This window comes from Leuresthes tenuis, unplaced genomic scaffold (assembly GCF_036924035.1).
Source record: "Leuresthes tenuis unplaced genomic scaffold, fLeuTen1.0.hap1 SCAF_4, whole genome shotgun sequence".
Lineage (NCBI taxonomy): Eukaryota > Metazoa > Chordata > Actinopteri > Atheriniformes > Atherinopsidae > Leuresthes > Leuresthes tenuis.
The window spans coordinates 13,192,109-13,208,926 of record NW_027325358.1 but is presented as its reverse complement, the minus strand read 5'-3'; the positions used below and the strand labels follow the sequence as shown (position 1 = coordinate 13,208,926).

At 38.1% G+C, this 16,818-nt stretch overlaps 1 protein-coding gene across 1 annotated transcript; it reads left to right on the top strand.

Moving 5' to 3' along the window:
* Positions 1-2,946: 2,946 nt before the first annotated feature.
* On the top strand, positions 2,947-14,577 carry c1qtnf6b (C1q and TNF related 6b). The gene is made up of 3 exons (XM_072384647.1): positions 2,947-3,031; positions 7,878-8,070; positions 12,082-14,577. Exons 2-3 carry the CDS (start codon positions 7,890-7,892, stop codon positions 12,627-12,629), a joined length of 729 nt encoding a protein of 242 aa, XP_072240748.1. The 5' UTR covers positions 2,947-3,031; positions 7,878-7,889; the 3' UTR covers positions 12,630-14,577.
* The last annotated feature ends 2,241 nt before the right edge of the window (positions 14,578-16,818 follow it).

Sequence of the window (16,818 nt, the reverse complement as noted above, 5' to 3'; positions counted from 1 at the left end):
ACATCATATTTTACATACAGGACAAAATGCTAATGCCAGACTGCTGTGTTTTCCTATCTTTAAATGTAACGCCTCTCGTCTACATGTAAAACTTGTTTTTTTTGCCTTATTTGTCACTATAACAGTGTTCCAGCAACCTTCTAGCTTCTCTCTGTGATCTTTAGCAAACTGCAGATAGGCAGTAACATTCCTTTCAGAAAGCACCACTAATTCTTAGTGTTCTCTTGAAGGTGGACTCATCAGCATTAGCATTAGCTAATGTGAAAATAGCCTGTAGCTGTTTATGAGTCACTTTGGATTCCTCTGAGACCTCACAGACTATTACACAGCTTGCTGTTGGAGTGATGATCTTACTTGGCTGACCACTCCTGGGTACGGTAGCAATAGTCTTTCATTTTGCCCGTTCGGAAAAGAATTGGCCTGACTGTGGATTGGTGAAATCCAAACACTTAATACCTTATTTTTAGAAATTGTGAATGAGGGCTCCAGACTATGCAGTGGGTGGTTAGGTGAGTTGGTTTATCCACACTAAACTTTACTAACGGTGACGGGCACTAAGCCAAATATTTTCCTCTCAGCAGTGTGACTTCATCTTTACAGCTTCGTTAAGACATTTTGTTTTTACAGAAATACAGTGTCCTTACATAGAACCACTCTGTTTTGTCCCGTCACCTCTGAGGCGTCTGGTTGTCTGGCTCTTCACCATTAGGATGACAGGAAAAAGAACAAGCAGAACACAGCCAAATTCCTATTGAAAGAAGGGGAGTGTGGATGATGGAGAGTCAGGCAAAGGAGAAAGAAGGTGACCAGGAAAAGTAGGCTCAAGACAGCTCCTTGTAAATATCAGGATGTAACTGTAAAGATAGATGCACCATGATATGTCTGTGCTTTTTATAGATGAGAAAAAAACAACACAAGAGCTGTGTAATGAGCTGTTTCTACCATCACAGCTACCTCCCCAAGTACATTTCCATCAGTGAGAATGAAAAGTTTTAAGTTGCCCCAGGCCAGGGTCACAAAAGTATGACTTTGTTCTACTTCGACTTTGATCACATAAGTCTGCTGGATAACAATCCCCCCCTCAACTTCAACATATCTCAAAGAAGTTGCCTATGTTTGACAAGTGCTGTGGTGTTATTTTCTTACAGTATACCACAGCTTTTGAAAGGCATTTAAAGATTGCAATTTAGATATAAAATTGTTAGTGTAGTAGAGATATGTCACCTTCACCCTGAAGCTTTTTTGATTAAGTTCAAAGATGTCATATTTAACTAACGACTTAGTGCTTTTTAGGACGCAGTCTCATTCATTCCTATAAAAGTTATTCAATGTTTGCATAAGTCTAAAAAGATTTCTGGGGTAAATTATATAATAAATTAAAATGCTGCTTTGACTCCTCTGACATGAAATGATTTAATTGAACGTCTCAAGCCTTGTGGGTTCTGATGGATTGTGCTCTTATAATGCAAGCAGTCACTTCAAGATTCCAGTGACCCTCAGAGAAAATATTTGGATCTGTTTCATGATATAAGCTGAGAGCCTAAAAAAGACAGGAAGCTTTTTTAAAAAAAGCATTTAAAACAAAAAGAATTTAAAAATCATTCAAGATCTACACACCAGTTGATAACTAGACTAAACCAGCGACCAGAGACAGATTCTGTTTCTATAGCACTTTTCCCTAATAAAACAACAAAAGAGTAGCGTAAATTAAGGACTCAACTGAAGCTGGGGGTGATGAAACGAGGAAATGCTACCATGGATTAATTCCATACAAGTGTAATAAGCAACACATGAGGCATGATCAACTTTATTTTTACAGTATGTGACTCTCTGGACGTGTTTTTTCCATTTCTCGCGCTGACTTCTAAAACATTTAATTTACACATAATCAGCCATTTCCTGTCAACTTTTTGGATGCTGATGCAATCATGGATCCTATCATCTTTACTTATCTAATTTAATAATTTAGTGAACGCTTGAAACAAATCTCTAAAATAAAAACAACCTAAACATTTTTAAACAAATCATCTTATTCTAGTTTTTTAAACAAGATTATCATCCATCTCTAAAATAGATGTATTGAACGTGTATTCCTCCAAAAAGTAGAAAAGGTAAAACCACATATATGAGATTGTTAAACTGATTAAAATGTACAGATAAAAAGACAAATAATCAAATGAAAATATTTGGAATCCAGTTAGAAGCTAGACTAAAAAGGTAGGTAGGTCTAAAATTGATATTCTCTTCTGTCCTCAGGTGTTCTTTGAGTATGTAAAGTGAATTGTAATAATAAAAGAATGACTCACAGATGCACATCTCTCTTTATTCATTTATTTTTCCCAGGTTACAAATCTATATGATTTACTTTGTGCACATGAATGGGGCCATTGGTAGAATGGACTGAGCAACCAGGATGACCAGGAGATACGAACATGTCTGCTGAACCTTCGACTTCACCTAGATGAGGGTGGATTGCTCCTCACAAGTCAGCAGTGGCGTTAAAGTGTCTGACTCACCTTATCTGTTATCTGCTTATTCAAATTCTATTGACACTACAACTGAGTGTCCACAGTGCCACTGATTAATTACATTAATTATAGTGCAGATTTATTTGAGGCAAATCCAAGTAAAATGAGCTGCAGTCCAGAACCTGAGTCACTGGCACAGAGAAGTAAAATGTGGATGCAGGAGGGAGAGGGAGGAGTCGTGACCTATATTGCTATTTGGGTAGTTACAATCCCCCCCATGCAGACAGTACAAATTACTTAAGTAGGAGTGATGCATGAGCATTTTAAATGGAGTGATATAGTGGAAAGAGGGGGTGACTGATTGTTGACTTCTGATGTAAATTCATGATGGAGGGAGTGTGCTGCATGTGTTTTTCTGTGTGAGTGTACAGGCAGAGCGGGAGGGAGAGTGAGTGCATGTGTGTGGGGGGGAGTCAGAGACTGGTTTCCTCTTAGTTGTTCCACCTCTCTATCTGACAGCAGCAGTGTGTTTTTCCTCCTCGAGTGCGGTGAAAATCCAATAGGTAAGAGAAGCAACTTCACACTCTGACATGGTGTGACAGCGACTTTACAATAATCGGTCGACGCGACTCCGCATGATAATTTGCCGAAGAGAGAAAAAAGGGGGAAAAAATGTATAAAAATAGTAAAAAGTGAGTTAGAAGTTTAAGGAACACCCGGCGGCGCAGCTGTGTGCCTGCAGAGACGTGCAGGATCACAGAAGTTATTCAGAAGTCGCCAACTCAGCAGCAGTAGTTTTCCTTTTTTTCCAAAAGTTACTGGTACAGTTTCAATGTCGTGCGCGTTCTCACGCGCCGGCTCAACGCCTGGCTTTGTGTGTGTTTTCAGTTGTGTAGCTCTGAGTGGTTTATCCGGACTGCAGCTGCGTGCCAAATTGATGCTCAGGCGCTGTTGACGTGGCTTCTTACATGCATCTGCTGAATGTGTTGCGGTTGCCAGTATTACCAGTGTGTGTTGTGCTCATTAGGCTGCTCGTTGTCATGATCATGGTTTGGGGTGTGTACACATCAGGGTGGGAAAGGGGTCCTGCCTGATGGCCTGAGGGTCAGGGCAGGGGGGATGGTGGGGTGGAGGATGTTGAGAAAAATTTATATATGATGGAACACATGGTTTCTGCAGGCCAAGGATGTGAAGATGTTAAATCACTCATAAAGTAGCTTCTCTATACCAGCTGCAACTTTTTCGTTCTTTTTCCGGAGGTTACCTAACTTGTTATATGTTTATTAGATGTTTCTTTATTAGGAAACTATTCTATCTTGTTATGTAGGCAACAATGGCTTGATGTTATACGGTAGCATGTTGCATTATCAAAAAACTGTATCATGTGAAAATCTATTTTTCTGTTTACATATACATTTATATATATATGTTTGTGTGTGTGTTTTAACTGTTGTGTTACATCCAGCTATTAACACATCAACAATACTGAAATAATTGTCTCACTTCTTGGTTGGGTTTAGGGAATAATATCACTTGTTTAGGATCGGAAATCAAAATTACTTGTCTATAGTAAGAAAAAAATCATGTTTAGGGCCTTCAAAAATGGAACTTGCTTTTTGCATTGGTTACATGTCATACCATGTTATAAGGAAATCTTGTCACTTCCTGGTTGGACATAGGTGATATCATATCTTGGTTAGGGTTATAGCTAAGCACTACATTAGATATAGCTGGGAGTGAGTTTAATTTTCAGTAGCTCTATGCAGCCATCATTTTACACCACACATGCAGTTGCTTCCAAAGACCACTAGATGTCTCAAATATTTTGAATTTATGGTTATACCTGCTTGCATGAACAAATGAACCATGGGGACATTTTTAGGAGGAAAACAATATCTACAAAAGTCACTGTGGATGTCAGGAAAATGCACTCAAATCGTGTCCATCAGCAAGAATAAAATGACACTTGCATCCTGTTTATCAATTTAACAAGAACCATCACAGTTAACTCAATCCCACTTTGTAACTTTTACCCCATTAACACATGTCAATTACAATTATGTTCCCCCATTTATTCCAGTGGAGGCTGCTGATTTCTGAATCACTGGGCTCAGTTTTGACTGATTACAATCATCTTACATTATTGCAAGCAAGTCAACCACAAAACTACAACAAACGCTGTGGGAGCAACCAGACTTCGGCAGCTGCCCTGTTAAGGCGGAGACCAGAAGTGGCGCTGATTTCAACATGAGTGGGTTGTGAATGATCTTGATTAACTACATGGAATCATGCAATTAATCTTGATGAACTACTCAGAAAATTGCAATTAACAGTGATTACGTTTTTGTTATTGCTTGGCAGCACACTTCACCTTCCTCAATCTCTGGCTACATCATTATCTTTGTAGCAACAGCCAGGAAGTGGTTCGGGTACCAGGCAGAAATCAAAGCAAGTCAGACGAGTGGCTGTAATTTTCTTCCTTTTTTGAACACTGTTTCTTTTCTCTGTATGCTGCATTCCAGTGATGTCAAATTTACTGTTGAGATAAACTACTCTACTGAGGAAAACTGTGGTAACCACAGTGTAAATATTCAGAAGCCCGTGGGATTCTTTGAAGTCTCCAATCTCATTTTTAGTACCAGTGCAGTAAATCCACAGTTAACAGCACTCCAAGAAGAAGAAAGTATTCAAATAATCACTTAGATTCCACATTAGCTCAATGTTCCAATGTAAGCACTTCCAAGCTGCACCATTCATTCCGTCTTTATAGTATTCATTGCAAATCTGTAGCTTTAGTTTGAGTAATTTTAAAGGACTTGAAGCCATTTTGTTGTAGCAGGCACTGTTTTATAGATCAAAACTGTAAAACTGTATCAATGCAAATGATAGAAATAATGTGATACATTTGAACCAATTTAACAAACATATTGTGGAAGTAAGCACGTATGTGTCCTCTGATATCTGGCTCACTGCAGCAGAGATACAAATTTTGGTAATAACTGTTAAAAGTCGTATATTACTCCATTTCATTTTCTCATCGTCATGCTCCATCCATCATCTCGAATCCTGTTATTATCTATCCATCATGTGAAACCCACAGAGAATCGCTCTGTTATTCTTCTCATGTGTCTCGTTCCTGTTTATTTTGTTTTTCTCCTTTTTCTCTCAGTCTTGCTTTTCAGACAACTGGTGTTACATATCAGTCTCATAGATGAAGAGTGAATGTTATACACGAGAAAGAACATCATTTTTTGTTCTGGTTCAAAAGCATATCTCTCATCAGCTTTGTTTCTCAGAAGGAGGCAGCTAATCTCCTCAAACAAATAAATGTCAAGTGGACATGATTGATGAATAAGGGTTACACCATCCCCATACCTGGGGAGGCTGTTACTAACTAAGTCAGGAGTTAGTGGAAAACCAAAGAAAGATACTAGGGAGAGGTATCTTCTAGTCTTTTCAGCTGATTTGTAATAAGAGTTGTTGTACATAAATGAATTAGCAACAAGTAAATATATGTACCTTTGATTTCTTGTTGTTTACAGCAGTAAGAATGTCTTTCATTTGGTTGGAAAGATTACTTTACATTTGAATAATAAATTACATCTAAGAATATCTAGTGAAAACACATGTACTTTTTAGTCTTTTATAAACAATTTGGAGGCGGCCTAAAGAAATTGTTCTTACTGCTCATCACCTTTAAAGTTAATCATCAGTAGAAGTATAGATAACAAAATTCCCTAAATTAAACTTTATGTAATAATAACATCATCGTTTCAGTCTATGCATTAAGCTTTTCTGCCATCTTTGTGTAGGTTTGTGTAAGCCTAAGGAGCAGGGCAAAGACAAAGTCACATAAGATGTTACTGTTTCATTAGAACAGCTTTCAGCGGGGGTTATTCCACAGAAGGAAGTAGTTCTTATGCTCCATGATCAATATCAGCTGAGATACACTTCAGCTTCCCGCAGAACTGAACAGAACAAAGTGGGTTTAGAGACTGAATAGTTGGATGTATGTGTCGATAAACACGATTATTTGAGATTATTTGATCAATAAAGAGAGATGGTTTTAGAGACACTGACATTCCTTCTATACATAAAACCAAAGATCCTCTTATTGATCTAACTAAATTATCAGGAGCTTATATACTCAGTTATGACAGCTGTTTCATTGTTTGATGAATTGTTTGTTATTATAGCTTACATGAACAAACAAACTAAAGTTGAATAGGAAGACAGCAATAAGAACTGTGGTGTAGTCAGTCATACATCAGTCAGTCTGAAAGCTTAAAAGAACTAGCAACGACATGACTTCAAACTCCCCACACTGGAAGTAGATCAAACGAGCAGCTGTCAGTAAAAGTGAAGAAGACCCACAGCCAGACTCATAGATGTCTGATAAGTAAAATGCTGAAAGAAAAACCTGAAAATTGACCCTTTTTCAACATTCATTTATTTGTCCCTCAGTGGAAAAATGATGTCCTCTTCCAGGGAGTCCCAGCATGAGCAACTCGAGAGACTTAAGGATCAGAACAGCACTTGAAACATCAGAGGGTCCTGCCCTCCCAGAAGTCATTATAGAGACATATGTATTTGTGTTTATATTAAGAATCTTTGGAAAGAAGCATCAACACGTACCACATGTTTTGTGTTAATTCACATAGATGATGAATTATCTTATCTTTTTTAACTCAATGTTTGTTTATTTGGCCACTCAATGAGTATATTTAATGTAAAGCATATTGTTCTTTCTTATAATTTGTGGATATTTTAGTCACAGAGAGCGGTGATTGTTGCCTTGTGGGTATTGTGACAGAGGAACAGTGTTTACTAGGGAAGGTGCAGCGCACACAGCTCCTCAGAAATGTTTGTGAAAGCATATCTGATGTATAATCCCTACTGATGTTTTTTGCATCCTCTTGAGTCCAGCAGTTTGTGTGTGTTAATGACCACATTTTCTCTCTTTCTCCAAGACCTCTGAATGTCACATGATAACTCTGGAGTCAGAAGATAATCGAAAATAATATATGGCTTTGATCTTCAAAGCCATGTTTTTATGTCCTTGAAATCAAAAGAAAAAAAAACCCAATCTCATTAAAGATCGATTGTATCTTCTCAGGTGGCATCTGAGATTCCCAGAGATACTTTCAAAATAGAATATTATTGTCAAAGAAATATGCTGACAATTGACCAATTATCCACAGGAATGTGAAAAATACAGCACATAGCAAGCAGTAATGCTGACCAAAAATGTTGGGTTTGGATTTGATTTCAGTTTGCGGGATGTTTTACAAGTTCATCGGGAAAAGATAACAATTAGGCCAAATTTAATATTGTGCTATATAATGTTTCCACAAGACGTTTAAAAAAAAAAAAGAACTCTCATTGCCTTGTTTTTCGTTCCTTCTGCAGGTCGTTGCAGACATGCTGACAGCGTGTTTGAGGCTGCTGTTGTTCCTCCCCTTGTTTTGCTGCGTCCCCTCCCCCTCAAGACCCCCTTCCAGACTCTGCAGACGGTGCTGCGACCATCAAGACCCTCAACCAGCCACAGCTCATTATCAAATGCCTGAAGTCAGAACTGTCATCAACATGACTATTCTCAAAGGTATCAGGAACTTCAGTGCCTTCTGCTAGCAACTTGCTACTGTTGATTGCAAACTGTAGAGTTAATAAGCGCCAATTTAATTATATGTTAGCTACTCCACTCTTCAACTTTTCTTATGATTCCTGAAGGAATTCACATGAGAATCAACTTTTTATATATATTGTTTTTAGGTTTCACAGGCAGTTTACACTTATAGTACAGTGTTTGCGGGGGATTTTCGCAGTAATTTACTGAAATCTGTCACCACTGAATGTCTGTGACTAGCTCAATGTTGTGAGCTACATTTCCCTGATCACTGTGTCTGCTTATCTAGATGGCTGTGTGTCTGACAAAAGTAGTACTTAATCAAAAGAGCAATCACACTACAACAGAACTGCAAAGTGTAATTATGCATTGATGGTTAAGTGGAAATTAGACAAAAAAACAAGGAAAACTGGCATTGACAAGAAAATGAGATGCACCACTAATAGGAACAACCACAAACCACTTAAAAAAAAATCAGTCTCTTTTTCACATCTTGTGAGCACAAGGCCTGAAGTGCTGGTAGATTTCACAACTTTTTGACAGTGTCCGCCTCGGAACCCTGACAAGTATGAAGTGAGTATGGAAAATTAATGAATGAATAAATTACAGTATCTGCCATGGGAAAAGCATATGAATACATTCCATTTATGTGAGACATTAGGCAAAGAAGCCCAGAGAGGGAAAAAATACATTTTGCCATCTACAGAATATATACCATCACAAACAAGCCATTTATACAAATGTAGTCTGGCTCTGAGAGAAGCACATTGCTTTGTCTGTATCAGCATAACTTACACTATATAGATCTGAACAAATGCTGAACAAGCTTGTATTTTTATTGCATTTGTTATTAGAAGTCTTTTTGGCTTTGAATTACAATGTACTGAACACAAAACTATCTGACATATATTTGTGATACAATGAGTCAGTGCTTGTGACACAGCTACAGTGAGGTCTCAGTTTTCTCTGTTTTCTATAGCAATTACTTACAAATCATTCTCCATTCACTTTTAAGAAATTTGAGTAAGTATAACCACTTCACTTCACTTCACTTCACTTCACTTCACTTCACTTCACTTCACTTCACTTCACTTCACAGAATTAAGATAAATTAAACAGGCCTTTACATTGCACCACAATAACTTTAAGTTCCTTTAATACTGTACACCTTTTTTTATTCTGTGAATAATAAAATAGGTACAAACTTACTTGAACAAACCTGAACTGTTAGTCTAGCTGAGGTATCTGTGCTTAAATGGGGCAGTGATACATATCAATTATCCAGACATTTTATATCCATTTAACTTCAGGCCTGCTGTGAGTAAAGAGAACCCAACTACATTGCAAAAGAATGTGGACGCAGACCAGCAAAATTCCTCAGTTGGTTGTCCTAGAAACTCTGTGGACTCATGAAGACATCTGCTTAATACACTTGGCTGATTCAACTCAGTCTGGTCACAGTCAAATCAGTCAGTGACAGATTGTCCGAGGTAATGTTACTGGTCAGGCTGCAAAGAAGGTCAATGGCGAACATGTGTGTGTTGGCGTAATTGATTGTGTTCGTATGTTTGCTTTGCATTATTTGAATGTGAATTGGGATGTATAGTCCTGGAGGAATCAGGAGTCTGACAGTGTAAAAGGCTAAAAAAAAAAAAGACAGGGATTTCCTAATGCAACAAGTGCACAATCATTGCCAGAGAAGCATTTGTGGGAACATGTGTAACCAATATCAGATGCTGAGCAGGCAACTCAACCAAAGCAGTGCTGGCCCTTCGATAACTGAACATGCCAAGTCTTTTCTGACCCGTGATTAACCCCAAACCAGTCCAGCAACTGAGCCACAAAAGAGGAATAGAAATCCTTCTCTCTTGACTGTCACACTTGCATACATAGTTTTAAAGAGGGGCTGTAATACATAAAATAAATTGTGGTGCTTATACATTCTCAAAAGGGAAAAATAGTTGCAGTGAGTTATGCAGCTCATGTGTGTTATTATGGCGATCTTGAAAATAGCCACATATTTTCCTGCTGATTTGGTTGTGCAGGTAATTGGTAGCTGGAACCAGAGGCTAGGCCAGGGTGTTTCCGGAGTTAAGTGACTGAAACGCAGTCCAAGGGCCAGAGCATGCAATGGAGGCTGCGGCTTCTTGGCCATAATATTAGAGGCCTGAGGCTGAAGTTGGTACAGGAGGAAATGTAGGGATAGTAGATGTGAGAACTTGATTGTTGATTTGGTTGAGTGCTGTTCCAACTCCTCTGTATTTACATAGACAATAGGGAGGTTAGAAGGAAGAAATGGTGATAGAGTCGTTTAAAATAAAATCTGCATGTTTTTGACTCTGCAGCTACATTTACAAGATTTGAAGTCCTTTTTTACACAGTGTTAAAATGTTCAGGAGGTCCATTATGGCTTAAAAACATTTTAGATATGACAGAATCATGAAGTTGCACAAGTTTTTTTCCCCCTGCTTTTATATTGTACAATGTAAATATGTTTATTGAACGTATTCTCTGGATCTCAGAATAAATGTTGTAGATTCTTAAGATTTCAACTGTTAGGAAAATATGCAACAATAAGATCAGGAGAAGAACCGTCACAGATTTTTTAGATATACTCCTGAAATTGACTGGCCACCTTAACAAAAGGTACAGATTTATAGATGCTGTGGATGACTCAGTGGCGTCAATTGCATATTTACATATATCAGTGCAGAATGAGAGTGGAAAGCTACAAGTCTGGATTTACTGGGATGATTTGGACTTTTTTTTTTACCACAGCCACTGCAGAAACATGTCATCCCTCAACGAAAAGTGTCTCCAACTTTTTGTCCAGTGTTTTTAACAAACTGTGAAGTGTTTGCTCTTACAGCTCCTTTTTAAACTGTTGCTTCAATATGTGTGGTGAAGTCTTATAAAAAAGGATTTTGTCAGCCACCGTCAGTGCCGTCACTCAGAGTGTTTGCTCATTCAATTCAACCAGTCAACAGTGGCAGGTCAGGTCAAGTTGCACATATTTAAAATTCAGAAAAGCTTTGCTTTGACTGCTGAATACCTCTCAGTATTACCACACAGCTGACGGGTAGGAACCACTATACTTTTTTAAGATGTCATCACAGATGTCAATGTGATTTAAAGGACACATGATGAATGTTGATAAATGAATGCCTGCTCGATAGCCAGCAGCACATCAGACCTTAATGTCATATGTTTTTGAAGCACATGCTTTGGATAGAAGCATGCCACACTGATCATCATAAAAAAATAAATGAATAAAAAGCCAGTAATAGATACATGATCACAGGGCCAAAAAGTTGTAAATATTGGCAAAATGATAGTTGCTGACTAATATTGTAACGGGCATTGTCAGGAACTACAGAGCTCATTGTGTTTGACTTGGAACAACCTAACCTGTCAAAGTGTAATCAGTGTACTATAGAGGTGTACTGTGGGAATGATTCATATTAAGAAGTGTTTATGTGTGTTTATGTTGGTTTTTCCTACTATTCATTTATTTCTGTGTTGAATACATTTGTATTCATGCCAGTGTGTAGCTTAGCACTCGTGTTCTGATAAATACAGCCCTACTTTCATGCTTTTTTACATGTGTATGTGTCTCCTCATGTAAAGGAGAAACTTCCTACAGTCAGACTGTATTAAAAAACGGCTCACAGTTGTCAGACAAACGCGTCTTACCCACTTCTGTGAGAATATTTAGTCTTGAAGTTCAGAATTAGCATTAATATTTCAACAAAATAGCACTCTTTCAGATTTATTGTCATTTCTGGGCTTGTAATCACCATGAAAGACAAAGAAAAGGCTCAGTATTGTTGTGTGAGTGAATAAATGAACCATGTCTTCTGATTGGTTGTTTACCCAGGAAGCGCTGAATCTTTTTCCGGGTATCTTCCATAGACTTACAGAATCCATTTTAAGCTTTAGGTCTGTCTATCTGCACCCCTCATCTGTGTTTTCATCGTGTCCCTCCAGGTGATAAAGGAGACAGAGGAGACAAAGGCACTCCTGGAAAACCAGGACTGGAAGGCTCTACCGGCTTCCGAGGACAGATGGGCCCTAAAGGCAGCAAAGGCCAGGCAGGTTCCCCTGGAGATCCTTGCAAGATCCCTCATTCTTCCTTCTCTGTGGGGCGTCGCAAGTCTCTGCACAGCCTGGACTACTACCAAGCACTGGTGTTTGACACCGTCTTTGTCAACATCCATGAGCACTTCAACATGTTTAAAGGCAAGTTCTACTGCTACGTGCCCGGAATCTACTTCTTCAACATTAACATCCATACTTGGAACTTTAAGGAGACCTACCTCCACCTGATGCACAATGACAAGGAGCAAGCAATCCTTTATGCTCAGCCCAGTGAGAGATCTATCATGCAGAGTCAGAGTATCATGCTGGATCTGGCTCTGAATGATGAGGTCTGGGTTCGGCTCTACAAAAGGGAGAGGGAGAACGCTATTTACAGTGATGATGTAGATGTTTACATCACCTTCAATGGATATCTGGTGGCACCTAGCATCCAGTGAAAGTTTGAGAGGGAAAAATTAAACGATTGGCAGAATGTTGGATAATTGTTTTTCTTTTGCCACAGATACCACTTTGTGAAAGAATGAATGAATTAAATATAGGACATCACAAGTCTGGTGCTTATTAAATATTCCTTTCAGTCTGGAGAGGAAAGGGCTGTGTTTCCTTATAGAAGGACTACCCAATAATGTTAAAATCAAAAGGAAAAAATAAAAAAAGTTCCAATGCACGAGAAATTAAATTTTGTACAAAGCAAATAGTTTTTTCTTCTAAGAACTGTGCTACTGCTCCCTCTTGGGTCAGTCCTTCCATGAACATGATAGAAAAACACAGGTTGTATTACTTATCAGGAATCAGAAAATCTGTGCATCTGTGAGTAGCTGTCGGACCGAATTGTGTTTAGACAGACTTCTGTCAGACCTTTTAATAAATGCTTCCATTGTGCCTTTCAATGGGAAGACTTGGAGAGGTCAGTTCATCCAAATTACAAACAAAACACTGTCCCACTCACACCTGATGATGGGTAGCCATGTGGAAGCGGAAAACATTTTTTCTTTTTCTTTCTGAGCCTTGGAGATCCACCAGCCGTTACAATAATGTAGATAGTTTATGCTACTGGGGCAAATTGAAAATATCAGCTCCTATCACATCATATCACCAGAGCCACAAAGATAAGTAGAGGTATCCATGTTGAATTTAGATTCAGTTTTCAGTGTGTTTGTCCCCATGTCTCGCATCCAAGAACCATATAGACGTTATTTCTGAAAATTATAATTTGAAAACATAAATAGGTGAAATACTACCTAACACGAGTTTCCAGGAAATTTCTATCATATTCTTGTTCTTTAACAGAATCAGGATGCTGTTTGGGTCCACAATTTCCATAACATCTAATTATCATCGAGTGTGTTTGGAGGAGCTCTGTGAAATTCCCCTCAGATTTTGCATCTGTCTTTTATGATACCAATTTTGTTGAAGGGGATCTCCCACATTTCGTGTCTGTCAGACATGTTAAACAGTCGTGGGGCCAGGTTGTGAGGACTGTTTGTCTCTTGAAAGTGCGAGGATGCTGTCCCATCCTGTTAAACATCATTTGAAGAAAGTGGTTTGACTCAAATGTCAAACTTTCGCTCAGAGCTGTTGTGATGCTGATGGTAAGAGACCTCAGCTGGTCACCCAGTTCTCTCTCAATGTACTGCAGATACGTCAAGTTTAATATTATGGCCGAAAGGATGCACACCTCACTGTGTCTGCCGTTTCTTCACATTTATACTGCTCCAAAAGTGCAATTATGCCTGCCTTTTAAATCTCTTATAATGCATAACCAAACTAATAATAAAGAAATTAAGTGTAAATTTGGTTTGAAGTGCTCAGTCCATAAAAAAATATATATATATATATATATATTTAAAAGCTTGACAGTAGTACTTCCTTTTAGAAACAATTATGTTGTCCTGAGCAACGAATAATTAGTTTTATATGAAGGTATGCAAGAAAACAAAAACAAAGAAAATTTGGAGCCTTATGAATAAGACTTACACCCACACTGAGCATGCAAACATTTCTGCATTTGAATAAAAACATCTTTGAAATAATTGATATCTTTATTCAGTGAGGCTAGGCTGAAGTTACACAAGCCTTACAAAAGCCATTTGATCTGCACACATTTCTTTTTTTCATTCTTTTCTTTCGTTGGTATTGTAATTTTGGTTAACTGGCCGTTTGAAAACATCCCTGCATATCTAGATGAATCATAAAGGTGCTGTTTTATCAAGTGCAACAAAGAATCAGGGTTTTGAAAAATAAATATTGTGTATTCTTAAAGAGACAACAAACTGCAGAGCAGTTTATGTAAATAGTTGTATATTGGTTGTCTTTAATGGCCTCAAATTTGTCACGACTTTGTTGTTTGGGTTGGACTGTGTAGGTGTGTGTTCGCATTTGAAAGCAATTTTCCTCTTCACTTGCGGAGTCACTTTGTGTTCTGTATCACCGAGCTGCAAAAAAACTTGATTTCCAGAGATGGAAAGTTGTCATAACCGCACATGAAATCAAGAGCCTCCATGTTCCGTGGATAAAAAATAAAAATAAAGCATTTTTTTAAACCACTGAGCACATGCAAATTTTATTGCATTCTACATTTCTAATGTATGAAATTCTTTACAAATGACACCATCCAGTGTAGATCTTGGCTCACAGTGATGTCATTCAAGGCCATGTGGGAAATGGTATTTCAGATATAACTCTGTGACTTGGCCAGTTCTTTAAAAAAGGACATCTCAAACTCCTAGAGACTGAGAATGAGTCTGCAGCATGCCAACTCCATCTGTTGGGCCATATCTCTCCCATTAGCTTTAATGCCATCCTGAGGGAGGCTTTGCTAGAGGAAAGGCAGACTGCGGCACTGTAAATACTTTAAGCCTTCAGAAGAGATCTGAAAAGCTCTATTGGGAAACAAAGCAAGGCAACTATCCTGGTTTATCAGCCCAGAATAGTGGAGGCTGTTCCAACATGTACAACGGATAAGCTGTGAGTTAAAATGAACACTCGAAGTGTATAATTTGGCCTAGTTTGCTTTTGACTCACTTTGTTTTGGTGTTTATGAAAGATGAACAAACTTGTTACATGAGGACATCAAAATGGTAATTTGAGCAGATGGCAAAAGACCCTTACATATCAATTAGAATTAGATCCAACAGTGGATTCCTAAATAGTTCAAAAGACTGCATTTAGTAAACAGGAGTAACATAAGAGGCCGATTTGTGTTTAGCCAAAATATATTTTTTGGCTAAATAAATGACAAAAAAACAACAACTTTTCTTTAAACACTGTACCCAAAACCTTTCAACATAGCTGACTTTGTTGCCTGTTAAAACCATTTTACCAGAATATTCACAGTGTAGCTGCAATCAGAGTGATTACAGCAACATTTTACAAGAATGATGAAGACTGTTTAGTTGAAGTTGTTCCCTTTAATGATATTAAATGATAAACAGTCCTCACAACTATTCACTGTCAGTTATTCCTTATAATTGTAAAAGTCAGTAGTCACAGGTACATTAGTTTCCAGCAAGTATCTCAGTCTTTAGACAGAACTAAGGCAGTCTGCGTGGAGGCTGTTACTGTGAACTCACAACATGACTTAATAGTAGTTTTCAGTGCAACTAAAACAGGCCAACGTTTGACTACAAAAACAAAACATTCATCAGAGAGTTAAACATACTCGGAGTGGCAAAGTGAATGGATCGATACAGCCTGAGACGAGAGGAGCACATGAGTGAACTTGGCATTATGAAGAAAACGGCACTGAAGAAAAATCTTTACAAAACACTTTACACTGTATGGAAAAAACAACCATCCAGTTAAGTGAAGATCTCTCTCCAGAAGGATGATATATCATTATCCAATTCTGTGGTAAGGAGAGGATTTCATCAGAGCAAAAAGTACATGTAATTTTTTTTCAAGTATGGAGAAGCCTTATTAGTATTTGCTGACCAAAAAAAAGACAGTTCTGTGACAATATTCTTTGGTAGGTTAAACTAAGGTCAGTTTGTACCAGAGTAGCAGGCTGATAAATATGTGGAAAAGGCATGATCTAAAGCGTACACTATCATCATCATCATCATGTGGTGGTATAGACATGGATGGTATCAAGTGATACTGGGTCTCTGATGTGTACTGAAATTGTGGCAGAGGCAGTCGTATTCATTTTGCAGGGAGTGTAGGGATTTACTCTCTGCTCAGGTTCTGGAAAATGTGGCAAAGTTGATTGGAGGCTGGTTTACTGTGCAGATGAGCAATAACCCACAACAAGTGGGCCGACTCAATAATCTATTGTCAACCTGGTCAGACTGCAAAAGACAGAAAAAACAGAAAAATCCACAAATTGCTGCACAAGGGTTTGACAAAGGATTACACAGGCGGAAACCCAACCTTTACTAATATCTTTGGATTCCAGACCTAAAACAATCAGTACCTGCAAATTATTCTCAACAAAAAATTAACTCTGTTGATAAGTAACTTTCAGTCCCTTTAAAAGGGATTCTCCTTATCAAAAAGTTATAATTCCCAAAAAACTGGATGTGAGTATTCTCAAATTAGAGCTGAAAGTCTGAACTTTTAACCAACATTTGTATAGCTATATCCTTGATAATCCTTCGGTGAACAAGTTGAATGATAAAAATTTGC